The 18,922-nt window shown below is 44.5% G+C and overlaps 1 protein-coding gene across 7 annotated transcripts in view; it reads left to right on the forward strand.

Moving 5' to 3' along the window:
• The window catches only part of LOC127003783 (uncharacterized), a 67,338-nt gene extending 48,663 nt beyond the window's left edge, over window positions 1-18,675 (forward strand). For 3 of the 7 annotated variants that reach the window (XM_050870809.1, XM_050870811.1, XM_050870810.1), the window contains exon 3: window positions 17,647-18,675. In XM_050870809.1, coding sequence (XP_050726766.1) covers window positions 17,647-18,099 — 453 coding nt within the window. In that variant the 3' untranslated portion in view covers window positions 18,100-18,675. The remainder of the gene's footprint in view (window positions 1-17,646) is intronic. The other 4 variants (XR_007757398.1, XR_007757397.1, XR_007757396.1 and 1 more) reach the window with 2 other exon arrangements.
• Window positions 18,676-18,922: the final 247 nt, after the last annotated feature.

Here is an 18,922-nt window from a genome sequence, read left to right on the forward strand (position 1 = left end):
TTTTCCTTTATTCCTCTTCACAAATAGACTCAAGAAAGACTTTGGACAGTTAAAAAATGATATTAAGAGGCCGGAAAGTGGCGCTCTATTAGGATAAAAAGAAAGGTAATTTCCCGATGTGACCTGATTATCACCTCGTGGAAGACGTTTTTATACACAGAAGAATGAGCAAAAGACGGTGAGAGAGAGAGAGAGAGAGAGAGAGAGAGAGAGAGAGAGAGAAAATCTTGTTTAATATTACGTAACACCTGCATTCGTGACACAGGTGTATATTGCTACGAAGGTTTTCATATTATTTATGCTCATTTTGTCAACCATGAACTGCCGTCAGAGAATAAAAATAAACGCTGGTATTGCTGATGATAGAGCCTTACATTAGCCGAGTTAGTAGTAGTAGTAGTAGTAGTAGTAGTAGTAGTAGTAGAAGTAGTAGTAGGAATGGTAGTAATGGATGTAACAAGAATGATATTGATAGGAAAGGTAGATAGAACTGTTATGGTAGCAAGTAGTGGTTTTGGATAAGTATAAATATCAGAAGTTTTAGTGGTAGTAAAGATAGTTGTAGTGGCTTTAGTGGTGGTGATGGTGGTAGTAGTGGTTTTGTATAAGTATAAATATCAGAAGTTTCAGTAGTAGCAAAGGTAATTCTGGCTATAGTGATGGTGGTAGTAGAAGAGGTACTGGTGGTGGCGGTGGTAGGGCAGCGCAGCGGCCACGAACCGTAGGTGTTGTGACGCGGGTGTCTCTTGGCCGCCTGGGTCGTGCCGGCGAAGGGAAAGTTAATCCTTCACCACAAACTCCAGGCCGCGTGCGTGCCGGCCCGGTAATTGGCGAGGAAAACTGTGGACGGCGGGGCGGAAGGGAATAATGTGTTGGCCTGAATTAGGTTAGGGAAGGGAAGCTTTTCTTTTAAGTTTTCTTCCTGGCGGCGGCGGCGACGGTGGTGGTGGTGGTGGTGGTCAAGGAGGTTTAAGGGTGGTGGTGGTGGTTAGTTTATGAGAGCAAGCTTGTTTCTGATCAAAATAATTTCCTTGTAAAATTTTGAGTTTGAAGAGAATAAAAATGTTTGGGGCTTCATTACGTCTAAAACGTTTCCAAGAAGGCTAGGTCACGGTACGTTGTGATATGTGATTTTCAGCCTAACTAGATAAATAGGGAAATTATAAAAGAACTATAAACTATAAACGGGCATTAACAGAGAAGCAGAAAGTGAATTATAGATCGGATACTACTTGTGATGTTTGTTATTTTCAGGTAATATAGGAACTCATTAGCCTACAGATCGAAGACTTGGGACACAATTTTTATTTCAGGAGACACAAACGAGAGAACCAAGTAAACAAATGATTCGTGAGGTATCAAACTAATCTGTTAAGGTCCTGTCCAATTATTTCTTTTCACGCAGAAGAATATGAATAAGACTAATAAGTTCACCTAATATTAAACACTATACTTGGGACACAATTTTTATTTCAGGAGACACAAACGAGAGAACCAAGTAAACAAATGATTCGTAAGGTATCAAACTAATCCTTTAATGTCCTGTTCAATTATTTCTTTCCACGCAGAAGAATATGAATAAGACTAATAAGTTCATCTAATATCAAACACTATACTATTTCCATTCCAAGAGATACAAACAAGAGATTCCACGTATAGAAAAAAATAAATATCACTGAAATGGCAGCGAATTATAATACTCTTTCAAGATCCTTTTTTTTTTATCCTTTTAACACAAGAGAGAAAGACTAACCAAACCCACATATCTAAAAAACAACAACAACAAAAAAAAACGTGACAGAAACATTTCCACTCCGAGAGATAAGAACGAGAGGGCCCAAGTAAAAAGGATGATCCGTGAGGTGCCGGCGGGGCGAGAGGGAAAGGGCTTAAAGGGGACGAATATTTCCAAGACCGGATAAAAATGTCAAAGGTGGAGCTAACACGGAGGCGGCGGCGAAGGCGAGGGGACGAGGCAAGGGGCGGAGGGAGGAGGACTTGCTGCAGTGGACGTATTTTTAACCCTTCCCTGATTTGCCTGGAGTGTTGCTTCGTGTTGTTCCTGGTTTGTGTTCGGTGAGGTACATGGCCTGGCTGTGATGTGATTTTGCCTGTGCTTCGGGAATATGGTGTGTGTGGTAGTGTTTTGTGGTGTTTTTTTTTGTGATATTTTAAGACAGTTACGTAGACATAGTAGTAGTAGTATATTAGTAGTGGTGGTGGTAATAGTAGTAGTAGTAGCAGTAGTAGTAGCAGTAGACTTGTAATAGTAGTAAAAGAAAATATTACTCGTTAAAATGAATCCAGAATAGATAGTTATTGCGGTCTCCTCTTCGTTTCCTCATTCATAATCAATCATCAAATTTAAAAGCTAGATAAAGTATATTTCTTGCGACGAGACGAGTGAATACGCAACAAGTCATCAATTTTAGCAATATAGTAGCAGTGGCAAAATCAAGACCAACAACAACAGCAAGAGTAGTAGTAGTAGTAGTAGTAGTAAAAGTAGCAGGTGTAGCAGTAGAAGTAACAGTAGCAGGGGAATCAGCAGTGCGTGGTCCGTGTTCCCAGTCTCATGAGGTGCATAAGTGATGGCTGGCGTGGCAGGCGCTGGTGTCGCCTCGCGTGGCCTGAATGCTATCGCCAATATCCCGCGCGGCAACCTGTGTTTACACGGCGAGGGCGGCAGCGGGGCGGGGCAGGGCGGGGTGGGGAACCAGAGGCGGCAGGGTAAATAGATGATGCTTGATAGTGGCGAATAGCGGCAGATGGCTGAGGGAGGAGGGGAGGCAAGGGTATGAAGGAGGAAACGAAGGAGGAGGAGGAGAGTAACTGATTAGGTTCGTTAAAAAGAATAAATGTTACGATAAAATACAGACCCTTAGAAAATAATAAAGGACAAAAACTAGGATACGGTTATTAATTCGACACTAAAACAAATGAAGGTGATGGAATACACAGGATGGGGACGAGATGGAAAGAAGCGTGACGAGAAAGAAAAGAATAAGAGAAAATAGAGGAGCGAGTAATTATATGATGAGAAAAGATGATGATTAAGGAGGAAGTGGCGATGAGGAGGACTAGGATGAAGAGGATGAAGAGGTGGTGGAGGAGGAGGAGAAGGAGCAGGAGGAAGAGGAGGAGCGAGAGGAAGAGTGTGACAGAAGAGGCCGATAACATGGTCACTACTTCAAATGGACCCGCTGGAGCCTTGCCGCCTCTTGACATAAATACTTGATACATACATACATACATACATATATACATACATAAGTAAGTTTCTAACGCGTTCATTATTCAACTCTCAGCTTCTCTCTCTCTCTCTCTCTCTCTCTCTCTCTCTCTCTCTCTCTCTCTCTCTCTCTCTCTCCTCATTTCTTTCTTTTATTTTTTCTTTATTTCTTTGTTTATTCTCTCTATTTCTTGCCTTATTCACTCCTGTCTGTTTTTCTTTTTCTATTGTTTAATTTCTATATTTTCTTTATTTTTCTTCATATTCTCTCTCTCTCTCTCTCTCTCTCTCTCTCTCTCTCTCTCTCTCTCTCTCTCTCTCTCTCTCTCTCTCTCTCTCTCTCTCTCCCCCTCTCTCTCTCTCCCTCCTCTTCAAACTACCCTCACGTTCTCGTTCTCCTGCTCCTTATGTTCCTCTCGTTCTGTCCTTCTCTCGCTCTCCTCCCCCTCAGGTGTTCTCCGTCCACGTGTCTTTCCCCTGTTGCCCGAGTTCTCCCGCCCCTCTAGTACGCATTCTTCCATCACCCTTGTGCCCTAGTTACGCTGAGGGACGCAGGAGTAGACTTCAAAGACCCCTTGACAACTGGGTCGAGGCGCTGTACGTAGGGTTGTAAAAGTTTTGTGATGGAGTACTACCTCGTGCTTCAGTGTTTATTTTTCTTGTTGGGGATACGACGGAAGGGAAATTGTTTAAAGTTTGATCGTGTTGTAGACAAACTCTATGGTGATCCTAATTGTGTAATATTACAGACTTTTGAATGCATAATGGTTAAGTCTTGAATGATGGAATGCGTATAGGAGTATTATGAAATCTGAACTGAATTGCTCTCTTATGAAACTCTACGGCTGTTGAGTTATTGACCTCTTTCTCTCGTGTTCATGTGGTGAAGTCCTTGCATTTCTGCCTCGTCACGTCATTAAGAGATAAAAGTCCTTCATCTCCCCAAGTGGTGAAGGGCGATGTTGTTGGCGTCTTGCTGACCTTCCCAGCGGCCGAGGCAGCAGAAGACGTAGACGGCAGCTCGCGGCCCCGTCAGGTAGTCGTCCAGCTGCTGCACCAGGAGGCTCGAGTGGTCGTACTTCTTGCCGCTGAGGGCGAAAACCAAGTCTTTAAGGGAGAAGTTGATGTACCGGTCCGCCTCGCTTCGTATCTTTGTGGTGTGTGTCCTAAAGCCCGCCAGGTCCGCCAGCACCATGCGCCCCGCGGCAGCCCCGGCCCGCACCACCGTCAGCGTCAGCAGGAGGTGCGAGGCGGAGCTGGGCGGTAAACATTCAGCTCGGATCCGTCGTCTCTCCCAAATTATTCTGTCCAGGAACCTCACGTCCGCTACGCTGGCCACGTCCATCCAAGTGGCCGGCCGGGCGTCCCAGGTGTGGCCGTCCCGCCCCTCGCCGCTGTACCCCCGCAGCAGGTCACGTGCCTCGCCGCTGAATATTTCACAGGCGCAGATTTTCAGCGCCGCGTTCTTGAGCCGCTGGCATCTTTTCATCATCTTTTTGGCTGCCTTGCACAGAAGTCCAGCATTCCCATGTTTCCTCCTTGGCCCCAGCACCAGCCGCGTCTTGCCCGTGTAGGAGTGTCCGAACACCACCACACACACGTCCTTCCCGGCCACAACTCCTTTGATGTCCTTCTTGAGTGCTTCGGGCATCGTGTTAGCCTCTTGCTGATTCTTGAACACCTTGTCAAACTGGTACACTTGGTCTCGGCGGTGGGTCTTGAGGCAGATGCGTGTGTGTGGGTCATCCCCGTGAAAGTGGAGCCCGCCCGTACCCGAGCAACCCTGTGTCACCAGACAATACCTTCTGAAGCCGCCAGGGACAGAGGCGGAAAGGGGAGTCGCTGAGGGGGAGGTGTGGCGTGCGAGAGATCGACGCTGAGAGGATCCTTGAGCTCGAGGAACATGGCTTCGGGGTGTTGGAGGAGGACGAAAGGAAGGAGGAGGAGGAGGGGGAGGAGGAGGAGGAGGGGGAGGAGAAGGAGTAAGAGGACAAGAAGGAAGTGAAGGGCTAGAAGGAGGGCACGGTGAAAGATGAGTAAGAGGAGCAGAGGCAGAACAGTGAGGAGGGGCGCGAGAGGACGAGGGTTGTTGGCCAGCGGCGGTGTGTGGTGGCCTCTGCACCAGCATGTCGCTCAGCTTCTTCAGGAAAGCAGGATTCATGAAGGGCGGCCGTTCCATCGGCGTGTCGGAATCCTCGTGGCTGAATGTTAAGAAGGAATCTGGAGACTCTGCCTGGACGACGACTTGCGGCACCGGGCTGACTTGGAACGCCTCGCTTTGATCCAGAAGACTCCGTATCTGCAGGAGGAGGCTGCGGTTGATGTCTGACCTAGGCGACATGTGACGGCCCCCTTCTCGGAGGCCTCCGCTGCCCGTCTGGAAGCAACCCACCTCGCTGTGGAGGCTGTACATCGTGTCCTGCAGGTCCACTATTCTGTCCATCACCCCGCCCAGCTCCCCCTCCAGGCCCTGCACCCGTTTCTTGAGGCTCGACACCAGCCACTCGTACACTTCCTCGGCCTGCGCCACGCGCCTGCGGAGACTCTTAAGCGAGTCTTCCGACCATGACATGTGAGTTATAACACGGTACAAAATAACACTATAAACAAGATGAAAGTTATAAAAGTAATGCTTAATTTATATATATTCATAGGCGTTTTAGTGTTTTAACGTGTGTGTGTGTGTGTGTGTGTGTGGGTGTGTGTTGCAATATTGAATTTATTAACATGTTTTGAGCCTGATCCGCACAAAGGTAGTAATATCGCAACGGGTGTCTCCTGTTGCTTTGCGCCTCGCCGCTGGATGGATCGGAACACCAATAACAATGGATGCAGACCCGATCCCCTGCACTGGTCGGGAACATTTCAGAGTTCAGAGCCGACTGGAATTTCCATATAACAATCGTGATGCAATTTCTCGTTATCATTACCGGCTGTTATGCTGCCCCCGCGGAATAACGGTGTCCTTAACTTTACAGCGATATTGATGTTTCCGTTTTTCAAAACCTCGTTAGTGATGGGACTAGAAACCGCATCACTTCCTGCTTTGCTGTTTGTCTTACTTATTGACTGTAATTTCAATGTAACGATAATACGCAAGACACAACAAATCATGAATATGGAAGTGAAAATTGGCCATGGGTAGAGAAAAGGGACGAACCTAAAGACATATGTAACATGTATCTGAAAAGTAATATGTAGACTGTTTTAACACATGACTGAGTTATGTGTATCAAGCTCATAGGATGGTGAGGGGACGCGGCTTTCCGTCAGTCAGCTGTGGCGGTGGAGAGCTAGTCGCATGCGAGGCCTTGGTTATGGTTATGGGGCGCATTCCTGGCGTGCTCCTCAGGTTTAGGATGCTGGGCGTGTCCCGAGTCTATTGTGGGCGATGGCACTCATGGGGGAAGGTTGTTTGTTGTTGTTATTGGCGGGTCAGGAAGTGGGAAGGTCCGGCCAGGGGTGATGTCAGTCATGCCACCGTCATTACTTCCGCCAAGGAGGTTGTGTTTTTACCTGTGTGTGTGTGTGTGTGTGTGTGTGTGTGTGTGTGTGTGTGTGTGTGTGTGTCCTCCCGCTTGCACACGTATACCCCCCCCCCCTCCCCACACACACACACCCATACACGCTCCTTCCCTTCCACACACAAAAAACAAAAACAAAAAACAACAACAACCATTGATTTGTTAATTCTCTAGCCACTAACATACTCATTTTTTTATTGTATTTTATTCATGCCATTTCTAGATATCAGTTTACATGGCAGACAGTGAAGTGTATATTATATGAAAGATTTTAAAGAACTTCAGGACACTGTGAAGCAGACCCTATTGGAGGATTTTCATAATGTTCCGAGAAGCCAATGAATACATCACAAACATGGACAATGAAAGTTCCCTTTGTCCATCATCACATGCATCGTGGTGCGGATCGAAGGCAAGACGTGAAGGCAAGGTCGCTAGGCATTTTGCATCATCGGGAAAAGAATAGAGGGTTGGGATGGTGCTTCTGGCGATATTGTTGTTTTCGGTCATGGGGTTCGGCGTGCTGCATTGTTTATTGAGCTTAATCAGCGCGTCATCCGGAATGTAGCACAGAAAGTATATTGCTACCGCGTATATCAACTAGAGTTTAATTTCATAATGACTAAGTTAAAAAAAAAGTGTGTGTGTCTGTCTGTGTCTGTCTGTTTGTCCGTCTGTATGTCTGTGTCTGTGTGTGTGTGTGTGTGTGTGTGTCTGTCTGTCTGTCCGTCTTTTTTGTCTGATTATCGGTCTCCCTGCATGCTTACCACTTATCTTCTCGTATATCTATCTGCATGTCTTTTCCTTCCCCTACGAACCTATCTAGAAATGTTCATCAGTGCCAGTCTATCTTTGCGTGCCTGTTATTTTTTCTGTGTGCCCAAGAAGAAATCACCCTACACACAACTACCAACCCCTCCACAAGACCCGGAATGGAGTGCAAGGAGGCGGCGGCGGGGCGATAATGGAGTGTTCCGGGCCCGTTCTCCTGGGATATTGGTGTCCAGCCTCGCGTTAAGGGCCAGCCGCCGTGATAAGCGTGGCACGAACTCTGGCGTCAGCTGGTGGGGGGTTGACGCTGCTTTAGAGAACACAGTCAGCGGACCAACCAACCAACCTACCGACTCCTCTGTTTCTTCTCCCTGTCCAGCCGCTGACCCCGTTGTTTTCTTTCCAAATACTCCATAATGCTGTGGGATGTGAAGGGAGCAGACAGGTTATATATATTCTTGGCGGGAGCGTTTTTTTTTATATTTTTTTTATATATATTTTTTTTTACAACAAAGGAGACAGCTGAAGGGCACAAAAAAAGGAAACAATAATAAAAAAAAGCCCGTTGTACTGTTATTGTTCGTCTTTGTTATCATCTCCATTTTTTTGGGGTCGATGTCTTTGGTTCCTTTTATTTTAGTCATATATCTTCGAGTTTTTTTTTTTATCTGAAGTCATTTGTTACCTAATCTATTGTTTATTTTTTGTTGGGGAGGGTGTTGTTTCATGTTAGATATTTTCATCATCATCATCATCATAATCATCATCTTCGTCTTGTTATTATTACCATTATCATCATTCTCATCCTTTAGGTGTTCACTGCGTATCATTATTTGCACTGAACATAGGAGCCATATCTTAGAAGCACATTATGGGTCGTATTATAAGATATTTCGCAGCCCATGAACACATACTTGACAAGGCTTTCGTAGGAGTTGTGGGCATTTCCAGGAGTAGTTTTATGACCCTGGTGTTAGTTTGACCCTTCCTCTGTACCATGAACCTAAGGAAACACTCATTAGAACTCAACTGACCCCTTCTTTAACCTTTAGAAATTGTTAATGTGAGAAGCGATAGTGTCTGATAATACAAACCTATATCTCTTCATTGTTACGCATTCTGGAGGAGCCACTGGTGTGCGTGAGGGAAGGAGTGAGGAGTTGTGAAGAAGGAAGGGAGCAGCGTTAATGCCCCCTCTCTCCTCTTTTATTTGTTATACTTCATTTCTATCTCCCGGTTCAGTGGAGGGAATGGGCACTTTTTTATCCCGTTGCTGGTGTTGACTCCCTCGGCGACACATTTGTTGTTGTCCAGCGTGACGTTCATGGACGCCGACAACCGCTTTTTGGTGACTAGTATTCCCCTACTTTCATGGCGGTTTTAATTACGGAAGCAATTTTTATCCCTCTTATTTTTTATATCTAACCCCCACATTTATTAACTTTTTGTTGTTGTTGTTATTTGATCTCCTCTTGCACCAAATACAGTGGAAAAAATATTGTTTGGTGTATTATATTCTAAACAAGCCTGAAAATAACTGAATATAAAGAAAAACATTGCAAGAACGACTTTTATTAATTTAGAGTGGAGAGAAGTGACAAGCATGATAAATTCTGCAATGTTTTTAATTCACAACGTCACATAAAGCAGTCTGAACAAGCTTGGAGTGGCTGCAGCCACTGGCTTTCGTCTTCTTCATTCTCTGCCTTTGTTTATTTCTCGTGAACCACTTGTGTTGGCAGTCCGGGGCTCGTTAAGCGAACATTAGCTCAAGGACTGCGGGGAGAGGGTTTTGGTGGCGGTGGTGTGCGTGTTAGCTGCTTGAAAATGTATGAAGTGTGTTTGTGTGTGTGTGTGTGTGTGTGTGTGTGTGTGTGTGTGTATGTGTCATAGATAAAAAAAGAAACTTTGGTGCCTGTGTACTCTCTCTCTCTCTCTCTCTCTCTCTCTCTCTCTCTCTCTCTCTCTCTCTCTCTCTCTCTCTCTCTCTCTCTCTCTCTCCTCTTCTCTCTTCTCTTCTCTTCTCTCCTCTCTCATATCTCATATCTCATAGCACAGTTTGGCAGGGCGGCCATTGCCCCGCCTCGCCTGGGTCAGTGATACCATGGCGTGGACCCGTGTTAAAATATGTATAAAAAGAGAAGTGTGTAATGGATACGAGCTATTACACTGCAGGTGGAAGAGGGGGGGGGGGCGGGGTCAGGAGGGCAAGGGTGGGTTGAGGTGGAGTGCATTGAGTATTGGAAGTGGTTGGAGAGGGGTGTGGAAGGGGCAGGCTAGGAGGGGTTGAGGGGGCATGGATGGAGTGTCGATTGGGTTAGTAAGTTGAGGTGGAATGTGTTGAGGATGGGGAGTGGTTGGAGAGGTGTTGATGATTGAGGCGGTAGGGGGGGAGCAAGGAGAAGGAAGAGGGGATGGTAACTGAGGTGGTAGGTGGGAGAGAGGTAGAGGGATTGGGGAATGTGTGTGTGCGTTGTGTGCGTAGCTTGGTTGTCATATTGTGTGTCTTTGTATATATTTATGTGTGTGTGTGTGTGGGTTGTGTACGTGTGTGTGGGAGGGTGTGTAAATGTGTGTTGCAGTACGTGGGCGTGGCGTGGGAGGGTCAGGCGTGGAAAAAGAGTTGGATGAATGTGGATTTTTTTGTCTTGTTTTCTGAAAGTGCATATAAAATGATGTGGGCTTTGTGTGTGTGTGTGTGTGTGTGTGTGTGTGTGTGTGTGTGTGTGTGTGTGTGTGTGTGTGTGCATTGGTTGGTGCGCTTTATTTTCTCTCTCTCTCTCTCTCTCTCTCTCTCTCTCTCTCTCTCTCTCTCTCTCTCTCTCTCTCTCTCTCTCTCTCTCTATCTATCTATCTATCTATCTATCTATCTTATCTATCTCTTCCTTCAGCGCTCATAATTTAATATTTGCCAACTATATATATATTTTTTAGTTATATCTGTGCCTTTTTTTTCATATTAACATTAAGGATTATGAGAGAGAGAGAGAGAGAGAGAGAGAGAGAGAGAGAGAGATGATCCTAATGACACACACTCAGAGTAAAGAGGGATGAAGGGTGGAGTCAACAGAGAGAGAGAGAGAGAGAGAGAGAGAGAGAGAAATCTGTTACTAAAGAGCTTACCGAAGAGGACAAAGAAATGAAAGATGGTGTTGCAAAATAATGATAAAAGTCACATTGATACGATGGACGAAATTAAGGAAGAAAAAATGAAAATAATCGGATTTCGTTATTCTCTCAATATTTTCGACATCTGGAAAAATAATCCTGTAAATTCATGGCATTCTTTCCTCTCTCTCTCTCTCTCTCTCTCTCTCTCTCTCTCTCTCTCTCTCTCTCTCTCTCTCTCTCTCTCTCTCTCTCTCTCTCTCTCTCTCTCTCTCTCTCTCTCTCTCTCTCTCTCTCTCTCTCTCTCTCTCTCTCTCTCTCTCTCTCTCTCTCTCTCTCTCTCTCTCTCTCTCTCTCTCTCTCTCTCTCTCTCTCTCTCTCTCTCTCTCTCTCTCTCTCTCTCTCTCTCTCTCTCTCTCTCTCTCTCTCTCTCTCTCTCTCTCTCTCTCTCACACACACACACACACACACACACACACACACACACACACACACACACACACACACACACACACACACACACACACACACACACACACACACACACACTAATCTTTCCCTCTCTTCCTTTCGTACATTTCTCTTTCAATAGCTTAATTTCTTCCCCTTACCGTTCCTCCTTCCCTTTCATGCCAGGTGATAAATGAGAACGATAGAGTTATGCAAAGACTAAATCTCAAACTCGCGTGAACAACTGATAACAAAAGAAAAACAAAAGTACTTAAAGGCAATCACTGTTTATCTTTTGCCCCGTCAAGGAAAGATAAGACAAGCGTGTGACATTTGGGGCACTGAACGAGATACACTTGACGGGGATTAGATAACGGGGAGTGTGTGCGCATACCAGTAATAACGTCTGTCTGTTTATCTGTATGTGTGTTTGTCTCATCTACTATATATAAATCACATCAGCTTAGTCTCTTGAGTAGTAACAACTTCAGACCTAATATCTAGTTTATCCTGCCGTCTTTTCTTAAACATATTTCTTTGTTGCTTCAGGGTGCACTATTGAGAGAGAGAGAGAGAGAGAGAGAGAGAGAGAGAGAGAGAGAGAGAGAAACGCTTGCCAGATTGAAGTCTCTTAGGAATCATTGTTTCATTTATCACTTCATTCACTCCCGAGACAGGTACCGTATCGCTTCTCATTCACTCTCACTTCACGCTGTTTGCCTTCCACTCACTCTTCACTCAGTCTCTTTTGCTCGCTTGCTCGCTCGCTCTTTCATGGCCGGCATTCAAACACACACACACACACACACACACACACACACACACACACACACACACACACAGGCAGACAAACAAACGAACGTGCTTTTATCTTACAAGCAGTGGCGACGTTGATGGTGTTGGCAATAATGATAATAGTGACCGCGGTGGTGATAGTGGTGGTTATGTTGTTGCTGGTGATGAAAGAAACACGTGTCGGTGGGCGTGGTGGTGGTGGTGGTGGTCAGTAGTGGTGGTGGTGGTGTTGATGTTGGTGGTGTTGATGTTTGTGTGTTTTCATGAATTTTAATACTTTGTTGAACTTGCAGTCTTAGTTGTGATTTATTATTATTATTATTATTATTATTATTATTATTATTATTATTATTATTATTATTATTATTATTATTATTATTATTATTATTATTATTATTGGTAACATAAATAATAGCAGCACCATCAGAAAAAATATATATATATATAATCCGTAGAAGTAAAGTTTTTTGTTTTTAAGAAGAGCAAATCTTATTAACTGGGAAAACTGGGAGCGAGGAGGAAACTAAGAGGAGGAGGAGGAGGAGGAGGAAAAAGCAAAGAGGAGGAAAAAGAAGAGGAAAAGGAGAGGTAATATTACACGTTTGCCCTCACGCCAGCAAAGGTGATTTTTTTTTCTCCTCCTCTCTTCCTCCTCCTCCTCCTCCTCTTCCTCCTCATCTTCTTCTTCCTCTTTGTTTCCCCACTTTCACCTGTCTATCTGATGCCCTCACACAGCCTCTCCATCTCCCTGCCTCCCTGCACGTCTCCACCCAACACTTCGCTTTCATCTGCATCACTAACTTTGCCTCGCTCTGTTTTGCATGCCCTTATCCCCTCAGTCCTCCTCCTCCACTTATTCTCCACCGTGTCCACCATTTTCCACTCCTCAAATGTCTCCCTACCACACCCTCTTCCCTCCCTCAGGCTTATTCACCCTCCTTCCCCTCCCTTCCCCTTACCCTCATGACACCCACCACCAGCCTGCCCACTTGGTCCCCTCACTGTCTCTTCCCCTCATATTAGTCTGCCCCCATGACACGTGCAATGTTTCAGTCATGACGGCCCTGTCCCTCTACCCCCCCCCTCCCCCCTCTCTCTGTGGCTTGTCTTGCTCTTTCTATCTCTTTCATCTGCTGCATTCTTACCTGTTTTTCTTTTCTCCTGACATTTCCTTTCTTCTCAGTTTCCTCAGAATTTCATGTTTTCAAGTCTTGCATCTTTATTTCATTCGTTTGTAGTTCTTCATTTTCCTCCTCATGTCTAGCCTTTATTTCTCCTTTCTTTCTCATTCCTCTACCTCATTTTTATTTCTTTTTCCTTCTCTCTACATTTCCTTCTCAGTTTCCTCAGAATTTCATGTTTTCAAGTCTTGTATCTTTATTTCATTAGTTCGTAGTTCTTCCTTTTCCTCCTTTTCTTATATCTATCCTTTATTTCTCCTTCTTCCATCTATGTCTTGTCTGTGCTTTCTTTCTTTATCTTTCATCTACCTCATTCTTACTTCTTTTTTCTTCCCTCCTTATATTTCCTCAGTTTTCTCAGATTTCCATCCTTTCAAGTCTTGCATCTTTACTTCATTCCTTCATTATTCTTCCTTTTCCTCCTCCTCTTATGTGTAGCCTTTCTTTCTCCTCCCATCACTGTCGTGCTTTTGGTCATTATTTCTCTTTCCTCTCCCTCATTCTTACTTCTTTTCCTTCTCTCTTTACATTTCCTTCTCAGTTTCCTCAGATTCACGTGCATTCAAGTCTTGCTTCTTCATTCGCTTGATTCTTCCTTCTGCTCCTCCTCTGTGTAATGTTTATATATCTATTTCTCTCTTCAATGCTTCATCCCTCTCGACGTCTCCTAACTTTCCTCTTTTATATTGCTTTCCCCGGTACTTCGTTTCCTCACAGTTGCAGTCTCTTCAGTTTTTTTCTTCCTCTCTTTCTTTGTTCCTTTCCTAACTTCATCATACCGTTCCTTCCCCTTTATTATTCTCTCCTCTGTCCTTTCCTTCTCTCTCCACTCCTTCATCCCTTCCTCTTACTCTCCTATTTACTTTGCTTTCCCTCTTCCGTGTCTTCGTATTTACATGCTTTCCCGTCTTTCTTCATTTCTCCTCTCCATCTCTTTCCTCTTCATTTCGTCTTATTCTCTTACTTTCCCTTCCACCCTCTTCACTCCCGCCTTGCTTTCCCTTTCACCGCGTACCTAAGATCAGGTTTCCGCACATTATGTCTCTCTCACGCCTTGGAGGAGGAGGAGGAGGAGGTGGAGGTGGAGGTGGAATAGCGAGCCCTCATCCAGCCTCTCATGGCGGCAGCAAAGTAAACAAACACGAGTGGCAGAGGTGAGGGAAACTTTATTGTTATTCTCTCTCTCTCTCTCTCTCTCTCTCTCTCTCTCTCTCTCTCTCTCTCTCTCTCTCTCTCTCTCTCTCTCTCTCTCTCTCTCTCTCTCTCTCTCTCTCTGCCTGCTTTCTTTCACAACATTCCCTCTTTTAATTATTGGTGATGTCATTCTGCAGGTGTGTTGGTGGTGGTGATGGTGGTGGTGATGACGGAGGTGGTGTGGGTGGTGGTGGGTCGCAGATAAAGATGGTGTTGGTGTAGTGTAGGTGTTGGGGGTGATGATGATGGTGGTGGAGGAAGGAGGTGTGTGTCATGATGGTGGCGGTGGTGGTGGTGGTGTTGAAGGTGGGAAAGGAATGGTGTTGAAAGGTAAAGATGAAGTTGGTGGATTAGGTTTTCAAGGTGGATAAACAGGCTTTGTGAAGAGGAAATTCATAGGTGGAGAAGGTGGAGGAGGTGGAGTGGAAAGTGATAGTTCAATAGTGGAGCAAACTGTAAACCTCTATTAATGGCGGTAGTTAAGTGGTGTTGATGGTGGTGGTGGTGGTGGTGGAGGGGGTAGTAATGGTGTTAGTTTAGTGATGATTGTGGTGATGGTAATGGTGATGGTGATGGTGCATGTGATGGTGTATCTCTGCATTATTTTATTGGTACTAAAATCTCCATCATGAAAGGGGGAGGAGGAGGAGGGAAGAAGAGGAAGAAGAGGAAAAAAAAGAAGAAAAGGGAGAAGGAGAATAAGAATGTGAAGGTGGAGAAGAGAAGGAGAAAAGTGGGGAGAGGAGGAGGAAAAAGAAGAAGAGGAAAAAAAAGAAGAAGAAAGGGGAGAAGGAGAAGAAGAATGGGAAGGAGAAGAGAAGGAGAAGGAGGGAGGAGAAGGAGGAGGAGAAAGAATAAGGAGAGGAAAAAGAAGAAGAAATGGGAGAAGAATGGAAAGGAGAAGAGAAGGAGAAGGAGGGAGGGGGAGGAGGAGAAAGAAGAAGAAGAGGAAAAAAGAAAAAATGGGAGAAGAATGGAAAGGAGAAGAGAAGGAAAAGGAGGGAGGAGGAGGAGGAGGAGGAGAAAAAGGAAGAGGAAAAAAAAGAAGAAAGGGGAAAAGGAGAAGGAGAATGGGAAGAAGAGGAGGAGGAGAAGGAGGAGAAAGAGGAGGCGTTTCGTAAGAATAGGTCAAGGGACAGAATAAGAAAAGGTAAAGAAAGTAGAGAATAGGTGAAAAAATATAGGATAAAGTCAAGAAAAAAAAAAGGAATCAAGAAAAAAATATTGAAAGAGGCGTACGAGAGAGAGAGAGAGAGAGAGAGAGAGAGAGAGAGAGAGAGAGAGAGAGAGAGAGAGAGAGAGACTTAATCACTTCAAATGGTAATGTTATTGAGGTGAATGGGCGCCAGGTTAGGACCACCACCACCACCACCACCACCACTACCACCACCACTACCACTACCTCCACCACCACCACCACCACCACCACCTGACCAGTCTTCTTATCTAAAGGCACCATTACCTCGTTGTCTGCCTCGAGAGTGACGACAGAGGCTGAGTGGTCGCCAAAGAAGAGGAGGAGGAGCAGGAGGAGGAGGAGGAGGAGGAGGAGGTGGAGGAGCAATATATCAACAATCTCCGTTTTTTTTATCTACTTAAGTGATTTTATATTTGAATACTTTTATATTAGTATTTTTTTGTTTGTCTTCTCGATGTTTTCCAGTCATTTCTTATTCGCCTCTACGTTCTCATTCCTCTTCGCTTACCTATCAAATATCGTTTCTCAAAAATATTGTTTCCCTCATAGTGTGGCCCGTGTTTATTTTCGAAATCTATGTTTGCATGCAGTTGTATTTATCTTCTTCTGTTGTTTCTGTTACGTTGGAAAAATGGAAAGCGGATGTTGTGTTTTTACAAGGTTTTGATAATTACACTCTCTCTCTCTCTCTCTCTCTCTCTCTCTCTCTCTCTCTCTCTCTCTCTCTCTCTCTCTCTCTCTCTCTCTCTCTCTCTCTCTCTCTCTCTCAACATTTTTTCATTGATTCCTTTTTTCTTTCGTTTTATCCAGTGTGTGTGTGTGTGTGTGTGTGTGTGTGTGAGAGAGAGAGAGAGAGAGAGAGAGAGAGAGAGAGAGAGAGAGAGAGAGAGAGAGAGAGACGAAAAGTGAGAGGCAATCAGTGTCGTCCTTGAGTGCCGTGACTTCTCTCTCGTCTTGGAGAGAAGGATTTAGTCTTGATAATGTTGGAAGGCAATCGTCTTCATTCCTCCTCCTCCTCCTCTTTCTCCTCGTCTTCCTCCTCCTCCTCCTCTTCCTCCTCATTCTCCTCGTCTTCCTCCGCCTACTCCCTACGCCTCGCTCTCAGCTCGGTATACTCGTACAATTTCTTCTCTACACTGTTTCTTTTTCCTCCCCGTCCAACACCAAGACGCTTTCCCGTGCATTGAGATCGCAGTGACATTTAAGCAAGGCGAGGTGTGTTGTATCTTTCTTGTATTTCTCTGTTCCTCGCTCCGTTTTATTGCACTGGTATTCCGCCGTATCTGGGTTATATATCTGCTTCTCCATCTTTGTATTTCTCAGGTTCACTTTTGTTGGAGTTTTATTCCTCCATTTGTCGATTTTATGTTTATTTGTTTTATCTCCATTTCTCTTTTTCACCAGCCGCGTTAGAGAACGTTGGTGTTGTCTTGAGATCTGTGTGAGAAAAAGAAATCTGAAAAAGAATTCTATCAGAGTGGATGAATGTGGATGAGAAATTTGATGTTTATTTTAAATGTCTGTCTGTCTGTCTGTCTCTCTCTATATGTCTGTCTGTGTCTGTCTGTCCTTGCGGTGAAATATTGTGGTTTCATCAAGAGGGGATTGGAGGGTTGGGGTATAGAAGTGGAGGGCTTCGGGGCTCAGGGTGGTGTGTGTGTGTGTGTGTGTGTGTGTGTGTGTGTGTGTGTGTGTTTGTCGGATGGGGAGGAGAGGTTGGTATGATATCCCCGATTAAGCGGGACCACATCAGTTATTATTGTTATTACTATTATTATTATTATTGTGTGTGTGTGTGTGTGTGTGTGTGTGTGTGTGTGTGTGTGTGTGTGTATAACTATTTTAATGGTGTATACATTACCTCGGTTAAAACTCGTAATGTGTATACATGTAAAATATTCCTTTCTCTGTGAGTGCAATTTCTGGAGCTTGCGTAGAAATTTTGCTATTTATAATGCCCAACAATTTTGCAATGGAATTTCTGAACTGACTCATGCGTTTAAATGTGACCTCACATTCTGTAGGGCTTTAAGCCATCTGTCACAATAAATCTTTTGCGATGAACATTTGCTAATTTTTCAATTTTCGTTTCCCGTATGTTGATGCACGACTAAAAGCGAAACACTCGGCGCCAGATGTTACGCTAATGATTGACGTTTAGATTGTAATGTTGGGGGGTCTTAATGTCCACAGAAACGAAGCACTGGCTGCCCTGGGCCGACCATCAGGCCCCACCGGGAAGAAGCCTTGGACCGACCATCAGGATCCACCGGGAAGAAGCCTTGGACCGACCATCAGGATCCACCGGGAAGAAGCCTTGGACCGACCATCAGGATCCACCGGGAAGAAGCCTTGGACCGACCATCAGGATCCACCGGGAAGAAGCCTTGGACCGACCATCAGGATCCACCGGGAAGAAGCTTTGGACCGACCATCAGGATCCACCGGGAAGAAGCCTTGGACCGACCATCAGGATCCACCGGGAAGAAGCCTTGGACCGACCATCAGGATCCACCGGGAAGAAGCCTTGGACCGACCATCAGGATCCACCGGGAAGAAGCCTTGGACCGACCATCAGGATCCACCGGGAAGAAGCTTTGGACCGACCATCAGGATCCACCGGGAAGAAGCCTACCGGCGCAATAGGCCAAGACGTAAAAAAAAAAAAAAAAAAAAAAAAAAAAAAAAACACCTACCCCTCCACACGCTTGCACGCACTCCCACACCGCTCTTTTGTTATTGAGATTATTATTATTATTATTATTATTATTATTATTATTATTATTATTATTATTATTATTATTATTATTATTATTATTATTATTATTATTATTATTATTATTATTATTATTATTATTATTATTAGTTATTATTTATATTGATACTGGCATGTGTGTGTCGGTTCATATGTTTCGTTAGTGCTGTTAAGCGTGACTCTTTGATAATGATTTACGTTTGTGTTGTTCATTCCAAGAGATGGATTTCTTTTTAGTTGATGGAATTTAAAGATATATTCTAGGGAAATAATTCAGTAATTAAATTATATCTCATTTATTAATCTCACTTAGTAATAAATAATGATGATCAATAAACACACACTGATTGCACTGTAACCCCGCCGAACACGCCATCGTTGCGCGTAAGACATTTTGTATGTGTGTGTCAATATGTGTCGCTTATTTCGTTAGCTCGGCGAAATAAGCAGTAGTGTCACCTAAGAGTAAACCACACACACACACACACACACACACACACACACACACACACACACACACACACACACACACACACACACACACACACACACACTCTCTCTCTCTTTGATACAGCCCACCAGGCGGCTAGTAATTTCATTTAACTAGTATATCTCCATTATGTTGCTCTATCTACCCCGTATTTTTTAATCTCTCCATTTTATCTACTTTGTACTTCTCTATATCGCTATTTTATCCTCGTTATTGTGTCTGTA

The sequence above is a fragment of the Eriocheir sinensis genome, chromosome 26, assembly GCF_024679095.1.
Source record: "Eriocheir sinensis breed Jianghai 21 chromosome 26, ASM2467909v1, whole genome shotgun sequence".
NCBI lineage: Eukaryota > Metazoa > Arthropoda > Malacostraca > Decapoda > Varunidae > Eriocheir > Eriocheir sinensis.